General features: G+C 39.4%; 1 protein-coding gene across 2 annotated transcripts in view; it reads right to left on the reverse strand.

Annotated features, from left to right (window-relative positions):
- Window positions 1-23,930, reverse strand: part of LOC117955897 (rho GTPase-activating protein 26-like) — a 76,352-nt gene that overhangs the window by 27,669 nt on the left and 24,753 nt on the right. Inside the window, exons 3-11 of one of the 2 annotated variants that reach the window (XM_034890658.1) lie at window positions 13,491-13,586; window positions 11,547-11,608; window positions 11,069-11,140; window positions 6,651-6,752; window positions 6,431-6,541; window positions 5,340-5,444; window positions 4,811-4,940; window positions 3,293-3,393; window positions 942-1,036 (exon numbers count right to left, since the gene is read on the reverse strand). In XM_034890658.1, the coding sequence (XP_034746549.1) occupies window positions 942-1,036; window positions 3,293-3,393; window positions 4,811-4,940; window positions 5,340-5,444; window positions 6,431-6,541; window positions 6,651-6,752; window positions 11,069-11,140; window positions 11,547-11,608; window positions 13,491-13,586 (874 nt within the window). The remainder of the gene's footprint in view (window positions 1-941; window positions 1,037-3,292; window positions 3,394-4,810; window positions 4,941-5,339; window positions 5,445-6,430; window positions 6,542-6,650; window positions 6,753-11,068; window positions 11,141-11,546; window positions 11,609-13,490; window positions 13,587-23,930) is intronic. The other variant, XM_034890659.1, reaches the window with a different exon arrangement.

Here is a 23,930-nt window from a genome sequence, read left to right on the forward strand (position 1 = left end):
ACACACACACACACACACACACACACACACACACACACACACACACACACACACACACAAATACATGCAAAGCAAAACGTTTACAAAACGGATGTAATCAAATGTATTTATGTGCAACATCAGCACCCAAATTATGTGTGGACACACTATTTGAGGAAATAATACTTTAAACTACTTTAGAGACGGACAAACAAACAAACAGACAGATGCACACCACACACACACTGGAACTATAAATAAAACCACAACGGGGAAACAGGAAACAAGAGCATGTGATAATGAGTAGGTGAGTTGGGTATTTTTGCAAGAGGAAGGGTTGTTGAGGAGGAGCAGGGAGGGAGAAGGAGGAGGGTTATTAGGAGGAGTGTAGGAAGAGAAGCACAGCAGGCAGGTAGTGCCTGAGAGGACATGCAGGCACACTGTTTTGCCTTCAAGTCCAAATTGACTGAGCACCCCCATGTGTCTATTAGATGTAACAACACCAAGTAAGAAACAAAACCCTGATGCCACTCACTGAACTGGTGGCCTGATTAGCTGTAATTAGTTGCATGAAGACCGAATTCACTTGTGTCAAATTTCACGACGCTTTCATGACCTTCTATAACAAAGTCAGAAGCCCTACATATTTAACTCTCCCCTTGCTTGCTTGTGTCTTTTTCAGAAAGCTGTTGGGGGGTTGGGGGAAACAATCACTACCTTTTGAAAATCACTACCTTTTGTCCTTTGTGTGGTTTTTGTTTATTCATGTCACTGTAAGTCCTAGAGAATTCATCAGACTCCCAAACGATGTGGTGTGTACCATAAACAGAAATGAAATGTGTTGTATTGATAAGAGATAAAGAAGAACAAAGTGGACAGGAAGCATTTGGGAGGTGGGTCGAAGGAAGATTGTCTGGAAAGGTCCGTGGTTTGAACCAGAGACAGTCAAATCCCTCACTGACCTGTCCACAGCCTCCACATCAAAACAGAACCTCTTTTCTATTGAGTCTGTCTTCCTCCTGGTGCACGACTTGAGGGTGAAGCTCTCCTCTTCTCCCTGACAACAAGAGTAAAAGATAAAAAAACATTGTAGTGTATTCCTATCATTTTGATGCAAGCATCACCAACTGCAGAGTATTAACCACACCATGGATAACATTTGAGATGATGAAGGATGTTTTGGACAACACTTGGACAGAACTCCCTCTCCTTCGTCTCATGTTGGTGACCAACTGAAGATTTTCCAACTTGCCTAACTAAGCACATTGAGATTATGTTGGACAGACAGAAGCAACTGAAATGATTTGAACATTGCCTCATCAAAGACTAAACCCCATCACACCCTCTTCATGTGGCCCTTAGCTCTTTAGCTTCAGGCAAGAACAACATCTGCTTAAAACCTTTCTTCAAGTGAAAATGTTACGGTTGTGACTTGTGATGTAAGTGGCTGTCTGATGTATTGTTAATTTCATCACAAACAGGGTATACATTACCCTGAAAATCCACAGTTGTCGTGAGAGCACAATTTGAATTTGCTTAGCGAGTTACTCTGGCATCGAGCGAGTAATGCTGCTCATTAACATTGCCCGTGTAGCCGAGCTGCACCAATTACATCGGTGTATCTGATAAAGGCGGGCCAGAGGCGACCTAAACCAATGAAAACAGTTTATTCTACCAGTTAGCTCCGCTGGTTGCTAAGCGTATGGGGCTCTGGATACGTCACCCTGTGTGTTGTTGTAATTGGTCGTAGTGTTACCCAATTGCGTGCAGTGAGATATCAAATGCAAACTTGGTGCTGCCCCTCCTTCCATCACTCTATGCCAGACCCTTAATCTTTCTGATTTGGGTCTGGATTTCCAGACCCTTAATCTTTCTGATTTGGGTCTGGATTTCCAGACTAAGTTAAGGTTACATATACTTGGACAATTTGGGTGGTTCCACTTCTGGCCCTCATAATATTGGTATTTAGCATACGCGGATGTGTTTAACTGTGAAAATGTTCAGCCTCTCCGCCTTTCATAAGCTGTGGGTATCATCAGTTTTTTTTAAAATGTTTGTTTTAAATATTTTATTTACATATGCTGTACATTCAACACACATGCAAAGAATTTCCGTGAGGTTTAATTCTCTTACTAAACAGTTATGGTCCCAGATCTGATGTTATCATCTTGACTCTGATCCTCTATATGTTCTTGCTGCCTTACTGTGTGGATAGTGGATACTGAAAGGCTTTCTGTGGTGTTCAGTGTTTCTACTTTTCTTTGAGTTGACCAATCAAAACGCTCCTTGCGAACCCTCATAAAAACAGGCCCAAACTTGCATCCGCTTTGGCTTTTTACGGAGTGATACAGAAAACACTAAGAAATTAGTTGGAGTCATGTTGCTTAATCACAACATCTTTGGCAACGCTGCATTTTCATCTAATGAGTCTTCAGTGCTAGGAGAAATCGTTATCGCTCTATTTTAAAACTGATATTTCTCTGTATGACTGTATGATGGTGTAAAATGACACCATGTGTCAGAATGTTGTGCCTGGACTGACGCATAACTTGGCATTTTCCCTTAAGGTTTTTAAATAGTTTACCAGTTTTCTGCTCACAAATTTTCATTGTAGCTTCCCTTGAAATATCCTGTGACGTTGTGCTGTGTATTGGGAACAATAAAAATAAACCCAAACATGCAGTGAAAGCTTTTTGTGTTGTAGACTGAAGTGACATTCTTGTGTCTGTAAAGTGGCTCTCACACCCAGGCTAAAGTTGATTAAAAAGAGGAACAAAAAAATATCTTTTGGAAATCGATCTTAATGCCTCAATTCAAAAAATGTAGGAAAATCCAACCTTTTAAAGACACCAATCTTTTTTGTAAATGAATAATGTATCGTAAGTAAATAAATGTTCTTCCTTGAAACACAGGGGGCATAAGTATACACACCCCTATGTTAAATTAGAGCCATAGAGGCAGGAAGATGTTCATTTTTAAAGGCCAGTTATTTCATGGATCCAGGATACTATGAGTCCTGATAAGTTCCCTTGGCCTTTGAAATTAAAATAACCCCCCATCGTCACATAGCCTTCACCATACATAGCGATAGGCATGGGGAACTTTCCATAAGATCATCTCTCAATCCAAATCAAACCAGCTATTAAGCCAACTAAAATAAAACCAGGCCAATCTTCACAAAGAAAATTGGTGTCCTTAAAAGGTTGGATTTTCATAAATTATTTAAAATGAAAGAATTAAGCATTAATGCATTAAGCATTGTTTAGTGACATTGTTACCTTATCTGTATATTTAAATGGCCAAAGTAACTCACCGTTTTCCCTCCCGATTTAGGGTCAAACAGGACCATGGTGACCCTCTTGGGCTCGCGATGGTACGTACAATAGTACTTCACCCAGGTGGATACAAATGAGCCTGGGGGAAAGAATGAAAGAAATAGAGACAGTTGAAGAGAAAGTTAAAAACAAAACCACAGAAGAAGAGAGCCATGAAAAGAAAATTGTGATGTCAAACAGTCAGAGAAAAACAGAGACAGAAGCTAGAGGGAGAGAAAGGGTGAAAATAAAAAGAAGATGGAAAAGATAGGAGTCTTAGTCATGCCTGCTTTAGTGCTAGTTGGTTACCATGGTAACCGCACACGGTCAGAGCTGGTGTCACGTCTCCAATGGATCAGACTTGTCTCCCTCAACCATAGGTTTATTAGGATTTGTTGTCCTGCTGCTCTGACGGAGAGAGAAAGTGTGTGTGTGTGTGTGTGTGTGTGTGTGTGTGTGTGTGTGTGTGTGTGTGACAACATGTACCTACCATACCGTGCCAAAATATACACACCAAACCCACTCACATACTCATTCATGTTTCCAAGGTACTATCAATATGTGCCAAATTGTGCCCTCATGGTAAAGCCTCGTTTCCACCACAAATTTGAATGATTATTTTTGCATTTCCGTTGTTAAAACTTGTGGATGGTGCCAAAAGAACTGCTACGTTACATTCTGTTTTTTCATTTCTGTTGTCTACTACTACTCTTTCAAGTCATTGTTCCATTATGTTTATTGTGACTATAATTATCACTGTTTATCACACCCCCACAAGCACCATCAGAACACGCCTACCAAGAGCCTGGGTTTGTCCAAGGTTTCTCCCTTAAAAGGGAGTTCTCCCCCCCCCCCCCCCCCCCCCCCCCCCCCCCCCCCCCCCCCCCCCCCCCCCCACACACTAAATGCTCACTCTTGGGGGCATTACTAGAATTGTTGGGTCAAGGGATATTATAGAGTGTGGTCTAGACCTACTCTATCTGTAAAGTGTTGAAATAGAAACTCTTGTTATGATTTGATACTATAATAAATACTATAATAAAATTGTAAACTCAATAAAATTGATTTGAACTGAATCGTTGAGGTACCTGGCACACTGATGCGATACTAAAAGCTGGAGCTAGAAAGACTGGAGTCTGTGATTTATGTAGATGTTCTCCTGCATTGTCAGAAGAGGAAATACAGTGAGAAAATGGATGGAGCAGTGAGGAATAAATAGGTTTTTCAGCTGGTTTCTCAGTGCATGGCTGTCCCCGGCTATAACCATACAGTAACAACACTGCCTACATTTATTAGTAACAACTGCAGTGGAAACGCAGAAAAGATCTGGTATTTACCATATGGGTTATGTACAGTTCTAAATGCACTACACCAAAAGTTTTTGATGGAATTGCAGTTTAAGATGCAACACACACAAGCGCACGCACACACACACACACACACACACACACACAAACACACACACACAGACAGAGACACAGACACAGACAGACAGACAGAAGTGGGCTGATACGTACGCTTCTCCTGCACAAACAGGTATCCTTCCATGGTGTGCTGACTGACACTTTTATGTTCATGTGGATTCTCCTTCATCTTCCTCATCAGACTCTCCACCTCCGACCGCGTGCTCTCAAAACGGTTCCTCGTCTGTCAAAACAAACACAGAGGCTTTTATTGAATGGTCTGATACTGAGTCAGCTTAACTTATTAAATAATTTTTTTTAGCAAAAGGAGAAATACATTGGGGGAAAAAAGCTATGTCACAGAAACTAAATAAATATTCTGAATATGATAATTTCCTCCTTTTATCCTTAGCTCCCTTTTTTGTTGTGAGGTTTTTGGATATCCTTTAGGTTTTGATTTCAATTTTCTACGACTGAGTAACTCCTTGACCTTTGAACTTCTTTTAGCCTTCAGCCTTTTCACATTAGGGGGATTGTTTTCTTTGAGATATTTATGCACATTGCCGACAGTTAGTGTGTGTGTGTGTGTGTGTGTGTGTGTGTGTGTGTGTGTGTGTGTGTGTGTGTGTATAAGACAACTTACATTCTGTATGCTGATGGTGAGATCAGTCTTGAAATGGTTGAAGTCCTTTGCCAGCTCATAGCCGTGGTGATAGTAGGTGAAAAGACCTTGGAGGAAGGCCAACAGCTGAGGGACGCAAAACCAGTGAGAAAATTAAGTAGATGAAGAACGAAGAGAAAGGGCTAAACATAGAAAACCGAAAATGAGAAAGATGAGGAAAGGCAATGAACGCAGATAGGGAAGAGACGTAGACGCAGTGTGAGTAGATGATGATAAGGATGATGAAGGATAAGGTTGAGCATTTGGAGGAAGAGAGAAAAAAGTGCAGAAAGAGGAGAAAGAGTAGACACAGGTGGGTTAGTGAAGAAGATGAAGATCGAGTAGAGGAAGGGTGGACAGATTTTAACTGCAGATTCATAGAACGAGAAGTAACGAGATTTTGAAAAAGAGAACACAATTTTAAAAGACAGAACTTAAAACAGAAGCAGTTTATTAGACCTAATTTGTAAAAAGATTTGAATTTGGAAAGAAAATCGGAACTGCAGATGTTGAGACGTGAGAGCAAGACAAGCTTCCCTTATTGTGAATTCATTTTAGCTTTCACATAATATCTTCCATTTTTCAGGGAGTCCAATATGAGATTGTTCCTCCGCACAGCTGCTTATTAAACAACAGTCTGTTTCTTTAGAGCTGACATCACTGACACAAGAGACAGACCGATAAATTGATGATAAATCAGTGACAGATAGAGCAGGGTGTGTAAAAGAGAACAGAATTTTAAAAGACAGAACTTAAAACAGAAGCAGTGAATTAGACCTAATTTGTAAAGATCTTTGTGAGATGTTTTTTGAAATTGCCAAATTTTCTCAGCAAGTACCATTTAAGTGCCCTCTAGCAAGGCACCAAAACCTCCAAACTGCTGTGTGTCAACAAGTGAGGACTGGGATTGTAGTGAGCAGCTGCCGGGTGTGGACATGTCAAAGCAAGTACATGGAATACAAACAGCTGCTGAAAAACTGAACGTGTTCACAATAACTGCACAGTAACTGGGGGGAAAAGAATAAAAAAAACAAGTATATTAAATAAAAGAGAAAAAATGACAAGGGTCTTACAGGCTCCACGAAGTCAAACATCTTCCTTTCTTGGACCTCCTGCACCTTGAAGACGTACTCCAGAGAAACCTCGTAGAAATGCTGCCGTACATTATCTACCTGGTTGTCCGCCTACAACAGGGAAGGTCGATAAGGCAACTGAGAGACTGGTATTTATGGAAAAAAAAAATGATGGAGAGAATATGAGAAAAGCAATGTGAACTCAGACACACCATCTTACCTCATGTAGATGAGACTCTTTCTTCTTTGCAGAAAGGCTAAGGTGCTTCTCCAGCACTGCACAATACTTTTCTGTCTCTTTGTCATATTTTTTCCTGGCTTCCTATAACAGACAAAACAAAAAAAAAGAAATCAGCTTTTATTTGGGTGACTGGCAGAATTATCCAGCTTCATTTTAACTCCAATAGACCAAACATCTATTTTTATTTGCTTCATATCAACCCGGTCTCTACAAGGAATTTGATCAGTGACTACCATCTGCAATCAACCACACTGTAGCCCTTGTGGAATTGGAAAGAAGAAGACGAACTGCAGATGTTGAGAAGTGAGCTTCCCTTATTGTGAATTTATTTTTGCCTCCACATAATATCTTCCATTTTTCAGGGAGTCCAATATGAGATCGTTCCTCCGCACAGCTGCTTATTAAACAACAGACTGTTTCAGAACAGCTGACATCACTGACATAAGAGACAGACAGATAGATGGATGATAAACCAGGGACAGATAGAGCAGGGTGTGTATATTTCCTAAGATTGCTAGACTGAAAAACACTGAGAAAAACCAAAAAGGGTCAAGAAGCTCAAGACAGACATGAGGTAAGAACATGCGGCAGCTGTTTTCATGGTCACGTTAGATGAGGATCATTAAACTTTAATCCAACTCAAGCCAGTTGAAGGGGGAGATATGGATATTAGTAAAGAGAGACAAAGGGAAACCAGAGGAGAAAAGTGGACACACAAACAGAGGAAGGGCAGATCAGGGTGGGTCTCCCTCTGTCAGAGAGGCCCTGGGGTATTATTAATGTACATCTGTCGCAGGCCAGTTAACATTAGTTAACATTATTGCATTTCTTTATCCTAAACTCATCCCGAGACCAGGCACATCAGATACAAGGTCAAAACATGGGGAATACTAAAAGATTTGGTACTTCTATCGTTACATATAAAAACACTCAGAACCCACTTTTTAGTTAACTGATAAAAAACAACTTATGTCATTAATACTTAAAAATTTCAATTATTTATCAAGTAATATTGCCAAACATTCACTGGTTCCAGCTTTTTGAATGTGCAGCAGTGGTGCGAAAGTCTCTAAGTCCATTTACCCAAGTACTGTCCATAACTAAACAACCAAACATTGAGGTACTTGTGCTATACTTCTATTCTATTTTCTGCTACCTTATACTTCTACTCCACTTTTATCTGAGTTACTAGTAACTTTTAAGATTCAAATTAATACAAAATATATCCAATAAATAAATTATATTGTTTTATAAAAAATGCTACCCTACAGTATGTAAAGGAATATATAAAATATATATAAATACATTTAAATGATCTCTACATTTACCAGCTGCAACATTAAATAAATTATTATAATGCATTAATTATAATCCTGTGTCACTATAAGTATATTTTTGAACCTAATACTTTTGTTTACATTGCTGTAAATTTAACAAAACAAGCCAAAAAAAGGGGAAAATTGTGGTGGATGTTTTTATTCTACATTCTACACTTACACTTTATTCAGTAAATCGGTTTACAGGCCAAAAATAATAAGGGAAAAAAATAAAGCTGGTTTATTCCCAAAATAAGCCATCCCATTATTTGTTTTGCAGGAACCAAAAAAGCTTGGTTAAAAAGTTTACCAATTATAATTTTGTTTCATCTTAATTTTACTGATGCTGGAAAGTAGTTTTGAGGAATATGACGATATAGTGCATACGAAGATGAAACAAGTGAAGAACGTCTGTAGAGGGTAATGTTGTAAATCATTAAGCAGCACTGTTTTATGGTATTTGGGTGTTAATGGGATTTTTTTGCATTATGGTGATGAATTATCTTCATCTGTCATGTATGCAATTTGCTGGACTGGCCAGTTTTCCTGCCTGGTTACTCTTGTTTTGCGGAATTAGTTTATTCCAACGTCTCTTGGAAAAATATTTGCCAAAGAAATAAAACTCCCAGATCAGTAAAAAAAACTAAATAATGCCATGATCAATGTCAACAATCCTGTGATGTCAACCCCCGTCGCAGTCCAGCCATTGTCAAGCCAGTTTCAACAACAAGATGAGTCCTCAGGGGCAGAGGATACGCAGCTGCAGAACGCATCAGAGATGTTGAACGTTCCTCTAAACAACAAGGTCTCTGTTTTAAGTCGGCCTCTTTTAGTTTTTCATATTCACTGTGGAAATCATGTCCACAACGAATGTTGCTGCAGTTCTCTCCTGTTTGTCCCTCCTTATGGGTTTCATGACATATTTTGGACTAAAAACACATTTAACAAACCAACTTAGGCACGCCTGATTGTCTGACTTCCTTTGTGAAAGTAAGGTGTGAGGGAAAAACTAAAATTACACAGCCAGTATAAATGTCATGTTTTTTTAAAGATTATTTTTTGGGCATTTTTAGGCCTTTATTTGACAGGACAGCTGAAGACATGAAAGACGGGACGGGGGGGAATGACATACAGCAAAGGGCCACAGGTTGGAGTCGAACCCGAGCCCGCTGCGTTGTGGAGTGAACCTCTACATGTGGGTGCCTGCTCTACCAACTGAGCTACCTGGGCGCCAACAATGACAGTTTTCTTTTAAACCAAACTTTTGGTAACAAAGATAAGAGGCTTTAAATTGGTTTAATTTAATTTACTGCCATCTTCAGCCAGCAGGTGGCAACCTACTCCCAGCATGCATGCTGACGGATGGTTTTCTTTTATCAGGAAGAGTAAACTAAATGATATGTTTTGATACGGGAACATAACCTACCACCGGATTTACTCAAGTTTTACTCCACACTCCACTAGGAAATTCCACTGAAACAGGCCACCAATACATCATCAATTGCTGACCGTTTCTGCACACAGCACATGGCACATGTTTTGTGAACATTCACTTTATTAGTACATTTTTTGTTTACCACACAACTAAAGTTCCCACACAGTATAATAAATATACTCTACTGCATTATAAAATGTTTCCTTAACTTTATTTCTTAAATTCTTCACGATCTGACCTAATTCAGAACTAACTAACACCTCTCCAAAATCTTTACAGCAGTAGATCTTTATGTTCAATGCGTTTATTCAGTAAAATAAGGTGTCTATTGTTGCTGCAGGACTGCTGTATTTATTCTTACACAAACATGCGCCTCACATTATCACCTATGTCTTTCATAGTGCCAGCCTCATGTCAGTCTTAAAAGCAGTGTTGTGCATCAGTGTTTCTGTTGCACTGACTGTTAAAGGAATCTTAACATTTGTGCAGAGCGTTTCTGCCAGAATTTGATTTGTGTGAATTCTACAGTGAATTTGGTTAGGACCTGGACCTAAGTTTTTTTTAGTTTTTTTTTTTTTTTTTTTTTTTAATAAACTATGCTAAAAAGTTCCTACGGTTCTTTATCCATTCTCTTTGATTCTCCTAAAACTTCTCTTGTGACAGCTCTGGAGCTTCAGGACAAGGTCAAAGTGTGGCAGGCGAAGATGCTGTCAGGTCTTTTAGGGCTAAACTGGGATTAGTACATCGCTCATTATGACCTCAACGCAAGGATTATCACTTCTTAATCCGGCCACCATGTACAATCAAACAATGAACTGCTATACAGTTAGGGGATGGATTAGTAGAGTATACACTGATAACATGTTAAATACCGCATGTATCGGGGAAACCCCTGTGGCTATTCATTTAGGTCCTATGGCTAATGACTGCACAGGATAAGTGCACCGTGACCCGCTGTCATGAGATTTGAACATTGAAACATGGCATATTTAAAACATTGGGGAAGGGATTAGCCAAAAATGTACAGTATGGTGCTTAATTTCAGAGGGTTGTAGAATTTATTGTTCAAGGTTAATGAACATGATATTTATACAGTAAATCTTGAGTTAACATCCTTCTGTTTACCTACTAGCTTACTTTTTTATGTTCAATGTTTCCATACCCTCCTGTACATTCAGTCTAGGTGCAAACACATTCATACACACTGAAACTAAGACAACACCAGCCATGTCATGAGGGAGCCATACTGGCCTGTGAGATCCTCTAATGATTTATGGCAGGATTATGTAATCCTTTAACTCTCCCATCCAGGTCAGTGCAATGGATCAGCCCTTGATTAATGGATAATCATGGTAGAGGAAGGACCTGACACATGTAGTAAATAGTGTGTATATAGCTTTTTATTACAAGTCACTTAAAAGCACTTTCTCATATTCATATTTGGTGCAAGTCAATGTGTGGCTGTACACAGTTAACAACTGACAGAGGGATGGTGTCCCTTTAAGAGCTGTAAAAGCACAAAAAGATTTTATGGATTTAATGATTTAGGTTTCACTAACAGCTTATCAATAATGATGCATAGTGCATGTGTAGACAAAAAACATTCCTGGAACCAGTCCTGGTGCTGTGCACTATTGCGTCCTTACCTTGGCTGCACTGATCTGTTCTTTCCTGAACCGCTCCAGAGGCATGATCAGCACATCGCTGGCATTCTCAATCTGGGGGGGCGCACACACACATATACACACACATATACACACACACACACACACACACACACACACACACACAGTATTGTATCTATTACATTACAATGATTTTGCATAATTTTCTGTAAAATTATCCCCTATGAAATGGTAAACAGAAAGCATTATAGACATATTATATGATGCCAGAGATGACATAATTTTGTTAGCAATGACAAAGGAATGAAAAAATATGATAGTTTACTATCTTCTAAAAAAATCTGCCCTTTAGAGTCGATTTAACTAATTGTCTTAGAGGGGTGAGCCCTATGACAATCAAAGTATTTGCTGAGTAAAGTCAAGCTTTATCTGCAAACCCCCCCTCCTCACCCCCTCATCAACCACCCATGACATTCCATACAATGAGTTAGGTACTCACCATACGTGTCCTCTCATCCTCAAGGTTCTGTAGGACCGCTGCAAACTCCTGGAGCGACTTTGCTGATGACAAACACGTTGGTAGGCAGAGAGAGAGACATAACAGAAGAAAGTTGGTCATTCCAAAAAGTGTTCATGAGAGACACACACAAGTACAGGCAAACAGAAATTGGGAGAGTGTTTGAAGAGAGTTGGCAAGAGGTGGTGAGGATAAAGCTTTAATTCTGCTCTTGGACCATTTACAAATGGTTCTAAATTCATGACACAGCAGAGTAATTAACTCAAAATGAAACCGCAGTGGAGATTGTTTGTTTCTATGGTGCTTTCACAGTGAGTACAGCTCAGTGCTTGTTACCCCACGAATGGCAAGGGAGGACTGGCTGCTTTGTTTTGGGTTTTGAGTTTACACTTCAAGTGCCGCCGTCCCTATCAAACACTTCACCTAAACACACTTATGGCGTTTTTTTTTTTCCACTGCAGGTTAACTCCTTGACTTGCCTCGACTCTATTCACCTTTTGTGGTTTTCCACAGAAAAAGTCTCTGGTATCTGCTAACATGTACTTTTTTTTAGTGCCACCTCAGTCGAGGTTCCAAGGGAGCTGAGGCGATACCAAAAGGTGACAAGAAAACCTGCAAACTACTGATTAGTCGGAGAGAATCGTCACTAGTCACTGCATCATCATTGCTAGCGACAGACGGGTGGGGGGGGACAAACCGGCGGGTTTTGGGGTTGTTTTATTTTACTGACTCCAGCTTCTTTTGAAACATTTGTCTTCTGGTTTTGGCAACAGCCGCATGCCGAGAATCAAAAGCAGCACACCTTCCGCGTGTTGCGTAAATATTGAGCAAGTGCAGCATGTGCACTGGCATCTTAAAAACACACATGCAAATGTATTCCAACCATCACTCACTCACACTCAGTTACTCTGCTTTTCAACATCAGACTTCAAGTTACAGGATTTGTTTCTTGGATCTTAGATCCAACTAAAGGGAGCAGAACTTCCGAAATATGCAAGGAATGCACTGAAAAACAGTGCCATCCTCAGATAAAGATCATAAAATGTGGTCAAACCATTCAGTAGGCTCAATCACACATTCTTTATCAATCCATTGTAATACTAAAAATGGGATACTGAGAGAACAAGGAAATATAGACCCAGTAAACCTATTAAATATTTGTAAGCTAGTTTTCCATTAATGTTTAAGGAAACCTCTTTTTTTTTTAATTTATACAAGTAATTTTGTGGCATCTAGATCCATTGGGAGAGAAATTTGTATCAGAGAGATGAAACGGGTTTTGACATGAGTATGACTCCTAAGAACAACAGTGCTGTGGTGAAACCCAGTTGAACACAAGCTGTTCAGGAAAGATAACTTGGGTAAGTTAAACAACAGTAGAGGGTGGGTCAGGCCAGTGAGAAGCTGCAGCCTGCACAGGCAGAGGCAGGCAGCATGAGAGGGTGTGTTGACTGCTGCGTGTTTCACAGCAGGCTGCTTGGACAGTTCCAGAAAGAGCAATGCAAGGCCTGGATGGGTTCAATCTTATGCTCACGTACGATACATGGACCACTATTACATCAATTTTACCTAGTATGCTCATGTATGTTTGGGTCAGCATGAAGTTTATAACACTGGTTGGTGAGTGGGGAGTACTTAATCAGACAAGAGCAACATTTAAAAAAAGACTTAATGGCCTAAACTGCTGTTTTTTTTCAACCTGGACCTAAGTGTTTGTGTCTAAGTGACTAATGGGAACAACAATCTTTTGCATTGGTCCAGTATTAAGCAAGATTGCTGCATTTGGAAGTGGCGAAACAAGCTACAGTGTAAGGTAATAGGGCAATAATTGTGCAACTTGTATTAACCTTCACAAAAGTTCTCGTTTTGCCACTGACAGGCTCAGATTAATGCTCTAAGTATTATATTTCATAACAGCAAGCTCACCTATGCATATCTCATCATCTGTCTCTGCGTCTCCAATACACTGGAATTTAAACTCGTTGAGAGAGTCAGCAAATTTCCTCTTGGCTGTTGACAGACCTGAGAGAATGAAGAGAAGAGAGAAAAAAAAGGTTTACTGATGATTATTTTGCCAGTGATCGAGACAGCATGCATTATTTGTAAAAGCCATATTTCATATGAGGCTTTGTTTTCATTCATAACCCAGTGTAACAACAGCAGTCAGCTCCCCACATGGACCACATGAGGTGACCTTCTAATTCCATTCAGGAAAAGCACATTTGGCCAATTATTATTTTCTGTTATGGCATCACAAAACTCGAATTCATTGCCACCTACTATCAAAGATATAAATATTTCACCTTAACACACCTTAAAACATGACTGTCCAACAACTAATACTGCATTCACATTAATCTGTCAGATGTGATGTGTGTTTGATGTAACACAGTCATTGTTGGTGCCGCTCCCTCTCTGCTGCCTGCCTCTGTGTTATGTCTTGTATTTGCTTTCAATGTGGCCTCTGAGACTTTTCTCCTTTCTCTTGTCTCCTTTACTGTGGACTGCTTTAATGTCTTTGCCATCATCTGTACTTGCTTGTTTGTGGGCCACTTCTTTGTATGTTTTAATCATTTTTGCTTAGCCATGCTGTCATTATATATGTAATGTAACTCATTTGAATATGTTAAACCATTGTATTTTAGGAGGCCTATTGTCAGTTGGTAGGGGAATACAGCTGAAAATTAGCCCTAGAGGCTAACGCTGCTCCTTTTACTGTACAGTTAAGGGGGATTGCCCACAATATTATAAATTAACAAAACTAAAAAAACACATCTTAAAACATGTTATACACCCATGGAAAAGGGTATCACTCTCTGTGCCTGATTAGACTTTTTTTTATTATACCATTACTGAAAGTGAGAGTGAGTGGAAAGAGGCTATACGCAGACAGGCAGATCTAAGTGGATCCACAGGGGTGTTAGTAATGTGTGGGAGGAAGGTTGACTGCTCCTACATTTCAATGGAGGTTTTTGTGTCTGTGCATGTGCTGAGAAGTGCAATAAGTTCCATTAAACTTCACCTATATTAGCCAAGTGAGGCGATGAAAAGCCTTGGACAGATGGATACCTTTCAAATAATACATGAGGCGCTAAGAGCTCCTAGGAGACAGACACTCACAGCGAGTTTGGCTTCCCGTCCATTTAAACTCACCTTCACATCAATGTTCCCTGTTGCCAGACTGGCCGAGGTCAGCCACATGTACAGAATAGGAGTGAAAGAGACACTCCTCATAACTTTCTTAGAAATTGCATATATTGAGAAACAACAGGTATGCTGTGTTCCAAGACGTTTTTTAATCATGATCATCTTTATTCACCCTTTGGCTTTTTATTCCTTTGCTTTCATGGTCAAAGGAATAAGAAAAAATCAATAACCAGATGACGTGGACACCCCCAGCAGGGATCTCCCACTTTTCCAGAGAAAGGATCGAAACTATGCAAAACATACACAAGCCAATGTGTTTTGCAGAGGAGTCTTGTAAACTACTGATAGAACTTAAAATGAAGACAAGGCTGCAGAGAAAAGATGGTAAGAAGAGTGAGCATAGATCAAGAGTATCATGGAAAGACAGATCGGAGTCAGGGAAAGGACAGTGAGTGTAGACAGAGAAGACAGAGTGTAATTGACAATGTTCATGTAAATACCACACCATGCAGAGTGTGTGTGCGCACATTTGGAAAGATCTGCTGCGGCTTGCCAGTTGACAAAATGAAACACAGACCAAGGAGCTCCTGCATGTGCTGCCAGAAGTGCACACGCACACACACACACACACACACACACACACACACAGTCTCTCTTGGGATAGACTCAGTAAAACACAGTCGCAGCGGCTCCATAGCGTCAAAGTAACTAAAGTATGACCAAACTGAAACCACACTCCAAACCTTTTACAGTGCCAGTCTCCAGTACAGTAAATAAATACTTTAGTTTCTTACTTCCAGTAATTCCCCAATACATTGTTCACTGTCACATTTCACACCACAATAGTAGTCTTAGGTTGTGACACTTACAACACATCAAAATGAAACATTCTTTCACGCTCACTTCAGGTGTGGTTACCCACTCTCGAGCAAATGAAAATGTCTTCATGTTTCTGTTTTAGAAGCAGAGTACAGCCTACTCTTTGAAGCTGCTGTGTGCATCCACAGTTCTGAAAGTCAGAAATGTCTGCACCTGGCAATATCATCTGTGAGATACTAGCAGTGACACAACAACGCAGGAAAAGCTCTGCTGACATTTTAGGATATTACTGTGCCATACTTGTTAATAATTCATTGTAAGTTACTGTTTTGTTGCAGGAAACAATATTAAGGAGAAAGGAATCATTATTTTGCATTTTCTAAAGCACAGGTGCAATGTTAAAGTGATACCCCAAAAAATTTAAGTATTAAACACAAGCCTTTTAGGCGTTTTAGTTGTAAGAATTAGTAGTTATGTATGGATTTGGTTAAAATACCACTTTCACTATCAAAATCAGCCCACTTACATAGTTTTATTAGCAAATGAGGTTGCCCTGACAACATATATAACACAGTATAACAACCCAATACTAATTGGATCAAACTTAAGATGTGATTTCATTAAAGTAACCGTTTTCTATCACGCATTTGTCACCAACCTGGGTGGCCTCAGTGTGACTGATGTCATGCTATGTCCACCGAGCTACGTAAAAAACTATCTCTTGCTACACCATCCTTCTCGCTCTTGCTTCTCTGTTTTTATTTATTTTTGCCCCCCTTTCTCCTTCTCCCTCTCATCGCCATTGACAATTCCTCTCAGCACCTTGTGAGTGAAACATGCCTGTTGTTAATTTCTCCACTCTCTGCCACGCTCCACCTGCTCTCCTTCATAAACATCAAAACCAGCCGCAGACCAAAGTGTAGAAAAACTGTCTGAGACACACGTACACTACACGTAAATATGCATCAGTTATCCACTTCTATTTCATTTTACTATTTCTTACATGTTGTTCTACCAACAGCAGTAGATTTCAGTTGAACATTCTGTTGCTAGTAGCAGCCACTACTGGCACAGTTTCATAGCAGTTTCAGGGCGTGTGTCCGTTTTTTTCTGGCAGAAAAGCACTGGCAGGGTACCGGGGAGCGCTTCGTTTTGATGAAGCGCATGGTTTTGTTTCTATTACGTACGTATGGGGATAAAGGCACAACTCAGTGGGCTTTTCTGTCTTGGTTGTGATAGTTTCTGCCATATCTTACAGCTTGGGATAGACAGACGGGGCCAGATTGAGCATCTTCTCCACTTTTAAGACACTTTGATGCAGTTATGAAATATAAACAAATTTGTATATTTGTTCAGCAAATCTTGCCATTACAAACTTATTTTGAGAAAAAACACACATTTTAAACAACCTTAAATGTTTTCAATAGTCAGACATGGTGACTGCTAATGAACTGTGAGTGGAGATATTGGTCTGTTATGAATTTCTTCCTGTACAACTTTCAAACGTCTGTGCAAAGTCAGTTTAAAGAGAATCTCCTTCTCCGAGACTTACCCCAAAACGTGTTTGATGCTGATTCTTTGCACCCATGAAATGCAGGGTACATCACTAATACAATAAGTTTTCAACAAAGCTCAAATGTTTTAGGGTAGACTAAATGTTTTTCAAGGTTTTTCCTTGAACAGCCAGAATTCTCGCTAAACACAAAAGAGATTGACGCCCTGTTTGTTTTGATAGTACATGGTTTATTGTCGGGGCGGACATGACACTGCCTCTATTAACTGAAAAACTCATTCATTCCTGTTTTTTTCAGCTCAGAAAACATCTTAAGTATTAACAGTTGGTTGTGGAGAACAAAAGCTAAAACATAACAAACCACTTCTGATTTGGAACTTTCCCCATTTCTGCAAACATGTTATTTAAATTACTGATTACACGCCTGAAAACCCATCTTAAAATGTCATACAACCAGAAGTCATCTCTAGAAATGTAAGATATACTTACATTTACATTGTGTTTCTAGACTTTAACTTTGTGACTTCATAACAACAAACTGTTCTCATTAAGACCAGCACAACGTGACCCCTCCCCCCCTAAAAAAGACATCCCTGAATATTGTCAGTTCATAGTTAAACAGCTGAGTCATAGTTAACCATAGTTTTAACTTAATCAAAACAAATATCTTTAATTTAGCATTAAACTCAAATGTATGTGGTTGTTTAAACAGACATAAATTTGAATACACCTCAAGCAGAGCAGTTTAAACATTCTGAAAACATTTTTATTAGATGTTGCCTGGTGAAGTATCCCCTAACCTCCAATATGAAATGCTGGCTAGAAGCACATTAGGTCAGATCATTACATTTCATGTGGGCATTAAAAAGCACAGCATTTACCACAGTTTATGCACCAGTAAAATTAGCATCCAAAAGGTTCACATTGATTCTGAAAAGAAAGTGGTTAACGCGTTTAAGAGTGAGGTCATTAGAAGTTACAGTTCATTTCTATTTAGGTAAAGAGTCATATGGTGTAATCGTGTGATCTGGGAGAAGTGGGAAGTGGGTTGCCTTCAGTAAGTATTAGTGTATATGATGACTTTAGAGGGTCAGTTTCACAAAAGAGCTGGTTGAAACCCTAAAATATTCTGGATTACAAAAGTATAAAATGGTTCTTTAATTGTGATGTTTTAAAGCTAACGTTGTCTCAAAAGCTTAAAACTAAACTAAATAGTTTCAAGCTTTTGATGGACCATCATCACTTCACTTTGATTTTCTCATTTTTAACTATGAGACTAAGGGTAATTATGCAAGTTGCTTGTATTCTCATCATTTTAAAATGCATGCACTTGATTCTGGATATGGTTTATATTAATTAGTGGTGTCTTGTTACAATACATCATAAGGTAGCACATTCTACACTATGGACAATATTATTAGTATATTAAAATCTTGTCCTTCCTTGTGTTCAGAGCAATGCAATAATTCTGCAAAAGTCACCATGAGAGAAAAAAATAAACTATTATGATAGCATTATTGTTTGTCAGTTACTTGACAGAGTTGCTAATGATAATAAGTAGTATTCACATGCCACAAGTACTTTTACTTTTAAATTGACAAATAAACAAAAAGTACGACTTTTTTCTCCTTTGGAGACAATTAGTTTTAGGTTGCATCACTCAAAACGGCAGTAAAAAAAGAACTGGCAAGCATGCATTTGTGTTAAACTTACTTGCCCTTCGAGAGTGTCTCACTGGACATTTTGGCAAACAGTGTGATGAGGTAACGCAATTAATGTTTTCTGCTCGTATGCAGATACATCATGCATGTCATATTCGCTCCCCATAGCTATGTTCCCAATTAAGCAGCATATTTAGACACAAATTCATACATGCACAAGCACCCATCGGCTCAAAGGGCTCTCAACTCGCTCAGACTAGGTTTCTAAATCCAAAACACATTGTTGGCCAAAATCATTTTGTAAGATCTCGTCATCACAATTACTACAAAATAAAGAAAGAATTACATGCCACAACAAGTACATTGTCCAGACAAGCTTTTGTGTAATAAAGTGTCTAACAGATGTAGCGGGCACTAATGCCTTACCATTTATGGTACTGTAGTTATTTCATTGCAGTAATTCACAAGTTTAAGCTCACATTCAAGTTATAACATACTCATATTTTATGATCTCTGAGGTGTGGAATTGATTTCCACTCATTGGGGCTGCCGTATGCAGACTTGTTAATACAGAATCAAACCAGTTTTGTAGAGCGATGACATGAAATGATGACACACAAGTTAATGGTCGGTGTCTTAACTCTTAGGCTCCAGGGATGCCCTGACCTTGGCTATTTAGGTCCAACTCTGGTCCATGTAGCCTATTCATATATTCATAAATGTGCACAGTCCCTGTAAATAAACCACCAGACACAATTGAATTATACATTTTGCTGCCCAGCAGCATTCCATTGTTGGTATTGCTGTGTAGGTCTGTTGTTGAAGAGATAAATCAACCATTGGATGGAAACATTTCAAATGTCTTGCAAATGTAATATCAGATTTGCAGTTGAAGGGGGAAAAAAGCCACATTGTTGGGGGTTCCCAGATGAAAAATGCATAGATGATGCAATGCTGTCACTTCCATTTAGTGTTTGAGTCTGTGTTTGCGTGACAATGCATGTGTGTCCTTGTCCCGCAGGAAGGAGAGCTGAGGACATTGACAGCTAAAAATAAGTGGCCCTGTTGACACTCGCCTCCCTGTCCTCTTCTTTCACACTTGTATGACAGAATTCCCCCCCATTCTTCTCCCTTTCACTCCCTCCTGAGCTGATGACAAAGCCCAGTGGACACATGAACAAATACACAAAACAAACTGAATGAGAACGTGGCAACATCGCTAAAAAGATCTTTTGATCTTGTGATATTTAAACTTATTTGGAAAAGAAAATCAAGGAAGTAGGAGAAAGGAGTAACAATATTACCCAACCTCTCTGGTGTGAACAAATATGCCCAGTTAACATACTGACTTATTGGTTAAACTTTGATACACTACACTTGCCAAACAACTACCTCTGTGCAATGAGAGATTATTACTGCCATTCCAGGTGGATGCAATTTTTTGTAGGTCCAAAGAAAGCGTAGACAATGAGAACGTCCATTAGACAATGGAACTTCACTGTAGTAATGAAACAATGTTCCAGAATTTAGCAATTGTAACAATTTAGGACACAAGGGCCAAAGGTGGTCAGCATGAGGAAAAACAGTGGTTTCTAATTCTTAGTTTTTACACCTGGTCACTCCTTTCTGTTTTGCCTCTCATGTGTATCAATACCGGTGAGGGGAATCCTGCCACATGCTCTGGCTGCAGCTTAACAACGACATTTGAAGGACAGGGGTTTGGATACTGCTGGAATGAGGCTTCCTGCTCACAAAAGCACACACTACACAAAAGGGAATCTGTAATTAACCACAACCATGTAGCAGCACTGTACAACGGCTGCTATGTGTATTAACTCACAAACACACCCACATACACAGTCGAAAGAATAGGCCTATGTGATATCAACAGGATATCCAGCAGTAGCTTGAACTCTGCAGTAGCTTTGTTCCACAAGTATGTGAATAGAAACCCTATTCATTAAATGGGAAAACACACACACACACACACACACACGCACACGCACATCTGTGGAGACAAAGACAGATTTCAGTGTCCTTATCTAATTCTTTACATGACGCAGCAGCCAAGCATGTACAGGAACTTGTGAAAAGACTGTAAAATCTTACTATACAGTTTATAATAGTAGAGTACAATATTTTGCGGAGAAGATATAGATGTAACATTGGTTTGCACGGTTTCAGCTACAAAATCAATACAATCTTAATGTTGTTACGTATTGTGCGTTGGCCATCATCTCAATTGTTTCCAGTGCTCTACTCTCGTACTGGAAAAGATATTTGAATTTTTAGTATAGCCTCACAGATTCTAGATTTTCACACACAATACCAATATCAGTAGTTGAGATGATACATAAGCCAATTTCTGTTTAGTTCAGTTTTTTTGAACCATTGTCTACATTCCCACACTCTAATTTCTGCTCGTATATGCAGTGAACCGCTGCACTGTGGAGCTTGGCTGTGGCAAAGGACAGCAGCGCTCCAACACTAGTAAAAAAAATTGCCCAATTTAAGTGAACATCATCAAGTGACCCAACAGTACATGGCCGTGCATTCCTGTTAGACAGAGAACACAAGGTCCGTTTGACCCTTAGCGGGCAGGAAACATGACTTTCATGCCTACAATAAGCACCACAAACAGGGAAAGTGTGAGGGAGAGGGCGAGGAAGTTGAGACAGCTTCTTTCAGGCGTTGCCATGGTGAGTGTAGGTTGGGGGGTGAAGCAGAGGTCAAAGGTCACCCTTTGCCTGTCCATTCTAGTCAGCAAGCTTTTTGGGAAGTGGACTGGGTCGGTTTACGTTGTTAACAACTTATACTGCCTCATCGCTCTTCTTGTGCCCACAGTGAAGCGCAGTGATTAAGGTCAAATATGGCCATGAATGTAGATTGTGTTACAGAGACACATTTCAGGTCCATCATCTGCCTGAAATAGGATCCAGCAACACAGCTGGAGAACAGTAGAAAAAAAAAGCTCACCACCTTCCAGCAACATTATGTCCATACCATCAAATACCTTGTCCTGGAGCCCTTGTGAGCTGTGTGCAATGGGTTAATGTTTAGAGGTTACAGGTGGATTACTAATCACAGTAGAATCAAATTCAGCCTCTTCAGTCATTGAAATAGTGTGGCATGAGTGGTGTTCATTTTATGGTTGACTTGAAAAATGGCATGCGAGTGTGTGTTCCAACTGGGCACAAACAAGAAAGTCCAATTTTAAAATGTTTTTGTTACGGCACAAGAGAAATCATATCCAAGACCGTTTCAACACTGTGTGAGTTTGAGTTGGATAGAACAACGATAACGTCATTTTGGAGATCGAAAGAAAGAGTGAGAGACTGGCAGAGAAAACGGGGAGAAAAAGCAAAAAAATATCTCAGAGTTATGTTCTATCTCATCCCCTACCAACAGCTAAGCTGGCTGCCTTTCCAGTAGATATGTCATCAGGACTAGCTGCTGCCAAGAGGCTTGAGACAAGCACAAGGCTATGGCTAACTCTCTCTCACACACACACACACACACACAGTAAAACAAATGCATGCGTACATGAACGTGCACAATAATATGAACACCATCTAGGGTAAAATTATTATTATTATTTTCTTATTTAAATACTGATGCTGTATGTCACATTACAAGGCTGACCAGATATCCTGAAAAAAATTGAGACATCTGGTTACCCTACACATTATTAATTAGCAAGCCGTATACATGAATATATGTATACATCTAAAGCCACGCTAGTGACTCTGTGAGAATATACTTTGTGCACAGCATAGCTGTAAGCTAAATGCTAAAGTCTGCATGCTAACAGGCCCACAATGAAAAACAAATGCATGCTGTTTAGAAGGCATGTATAATGTTTACCAAGTTCCCCACAGTACCTCAACATGTAAATATTTGCTAATTGTTAGAAATAAACACAAAATACAGCTGAGGTAATATGGAAATGTCATTAGTTTTGCAGGTATTTGGTCATAAACCAAAGTAATGGAAAAATACTATTCTAACCTGATTTTGGCACTATTCCAATCTATTACAATGTTGATTAATGAGTAAGAGTTTACATTATTTATCAAGTAAAAAGTTGGTGGCCACCCACACTGTTAGAGCAAAATATTGTATACAGTGTTGCCATCTATCAGAGGTTCAAGGTGATTTCAGATACACAACAGCCTTCATAGGCCACAAAGGTCCACTTCCTATTAGCAGCATGGTGCCCATGAATGTGTCCTCCAGGGGAATCCAAAATATACTCTACCACATCCACTCTAGTGGTTTCAAAATTCTAAATGTTAAGACATACACGCACATCTGTACACACACACTTCCACAAAGTTTCTCCATACCTCTCAATCACACACTAATTGCCGCCACTTGTATAAATATTCCTGCCGGTGGTTTAACTACAGGCTGACACACAGACCCCCCACAAACTAAATGCCAGCCATTCACTGTCAGTTTTATTTTTAATTTATCCACAGAAGGCAATGAAGAAAGAAATAAGGTTATATTAAAGACACAATTTAGTACTTACATTTGGCAGTGGTTTAAAATATTTGTCCACATTCAAAATCAGGGAATTAAACTATTCAACTGTTCATTTTCTAGTATGTTAATTAATGTATATGCCATTTGTTTTAGTAAACTGGATTAAGCCAAATTGCTTGAATTGGGTTTTTCATATTCCAACTTCAAAACTTCCTAAACATATGTAACATGGTGACAAATCTGTTTTGTTTATATTTCCAAGGCAATGAAAATATTACAAATATTTGCTTTTATAGTTACAAGGATAATGTTGTGAAAACCTTTGTGTGTTTGCCAGCAGCAGCTCCGTGGACCATAAACACTGCTTTGCTGTGATGGAACTCCCTTGCATGTGGGAGCCATGATAGCACATGCATACACACGCACACACACACATTTGGAACCACTTATAATAACAAACATGGGCCAACACATGACACAGCATTAGGGTTGACAAAGCAGACCCATACACACACACTGGAAACACTCCCTTTGTCTTTCTTAACAGATGGCTTTTATAACATCTGAATGTGTCAGAGGACTGAGGGGACAAGTGATTGTGTGTACGAGAGTGTGTGTGACTGTGTGTACTGTAAAAAGTCAATGACAACTACGAACAGTCAGAACCTTTTACTTTTCCACATACATTATTCGGTCTGACACGCACACACACACACACACACACACACACACACACAC

The sequence above is a fragment of the Etheostoma cragini genome, chromosome 13, assembly GCF_013103735.1.
Source record: "Etheostoma cragini isolate CJK2018 chromosome 13, CSU_Ecrag_1.0, whole genome shotgun sequence".
Taxonomy (NCBI): Eukaryota; Metazoa; Chordata; class Actinopteri; order Perciformes; family Percidae; genus Etheostoma; species Etheostoma cragini.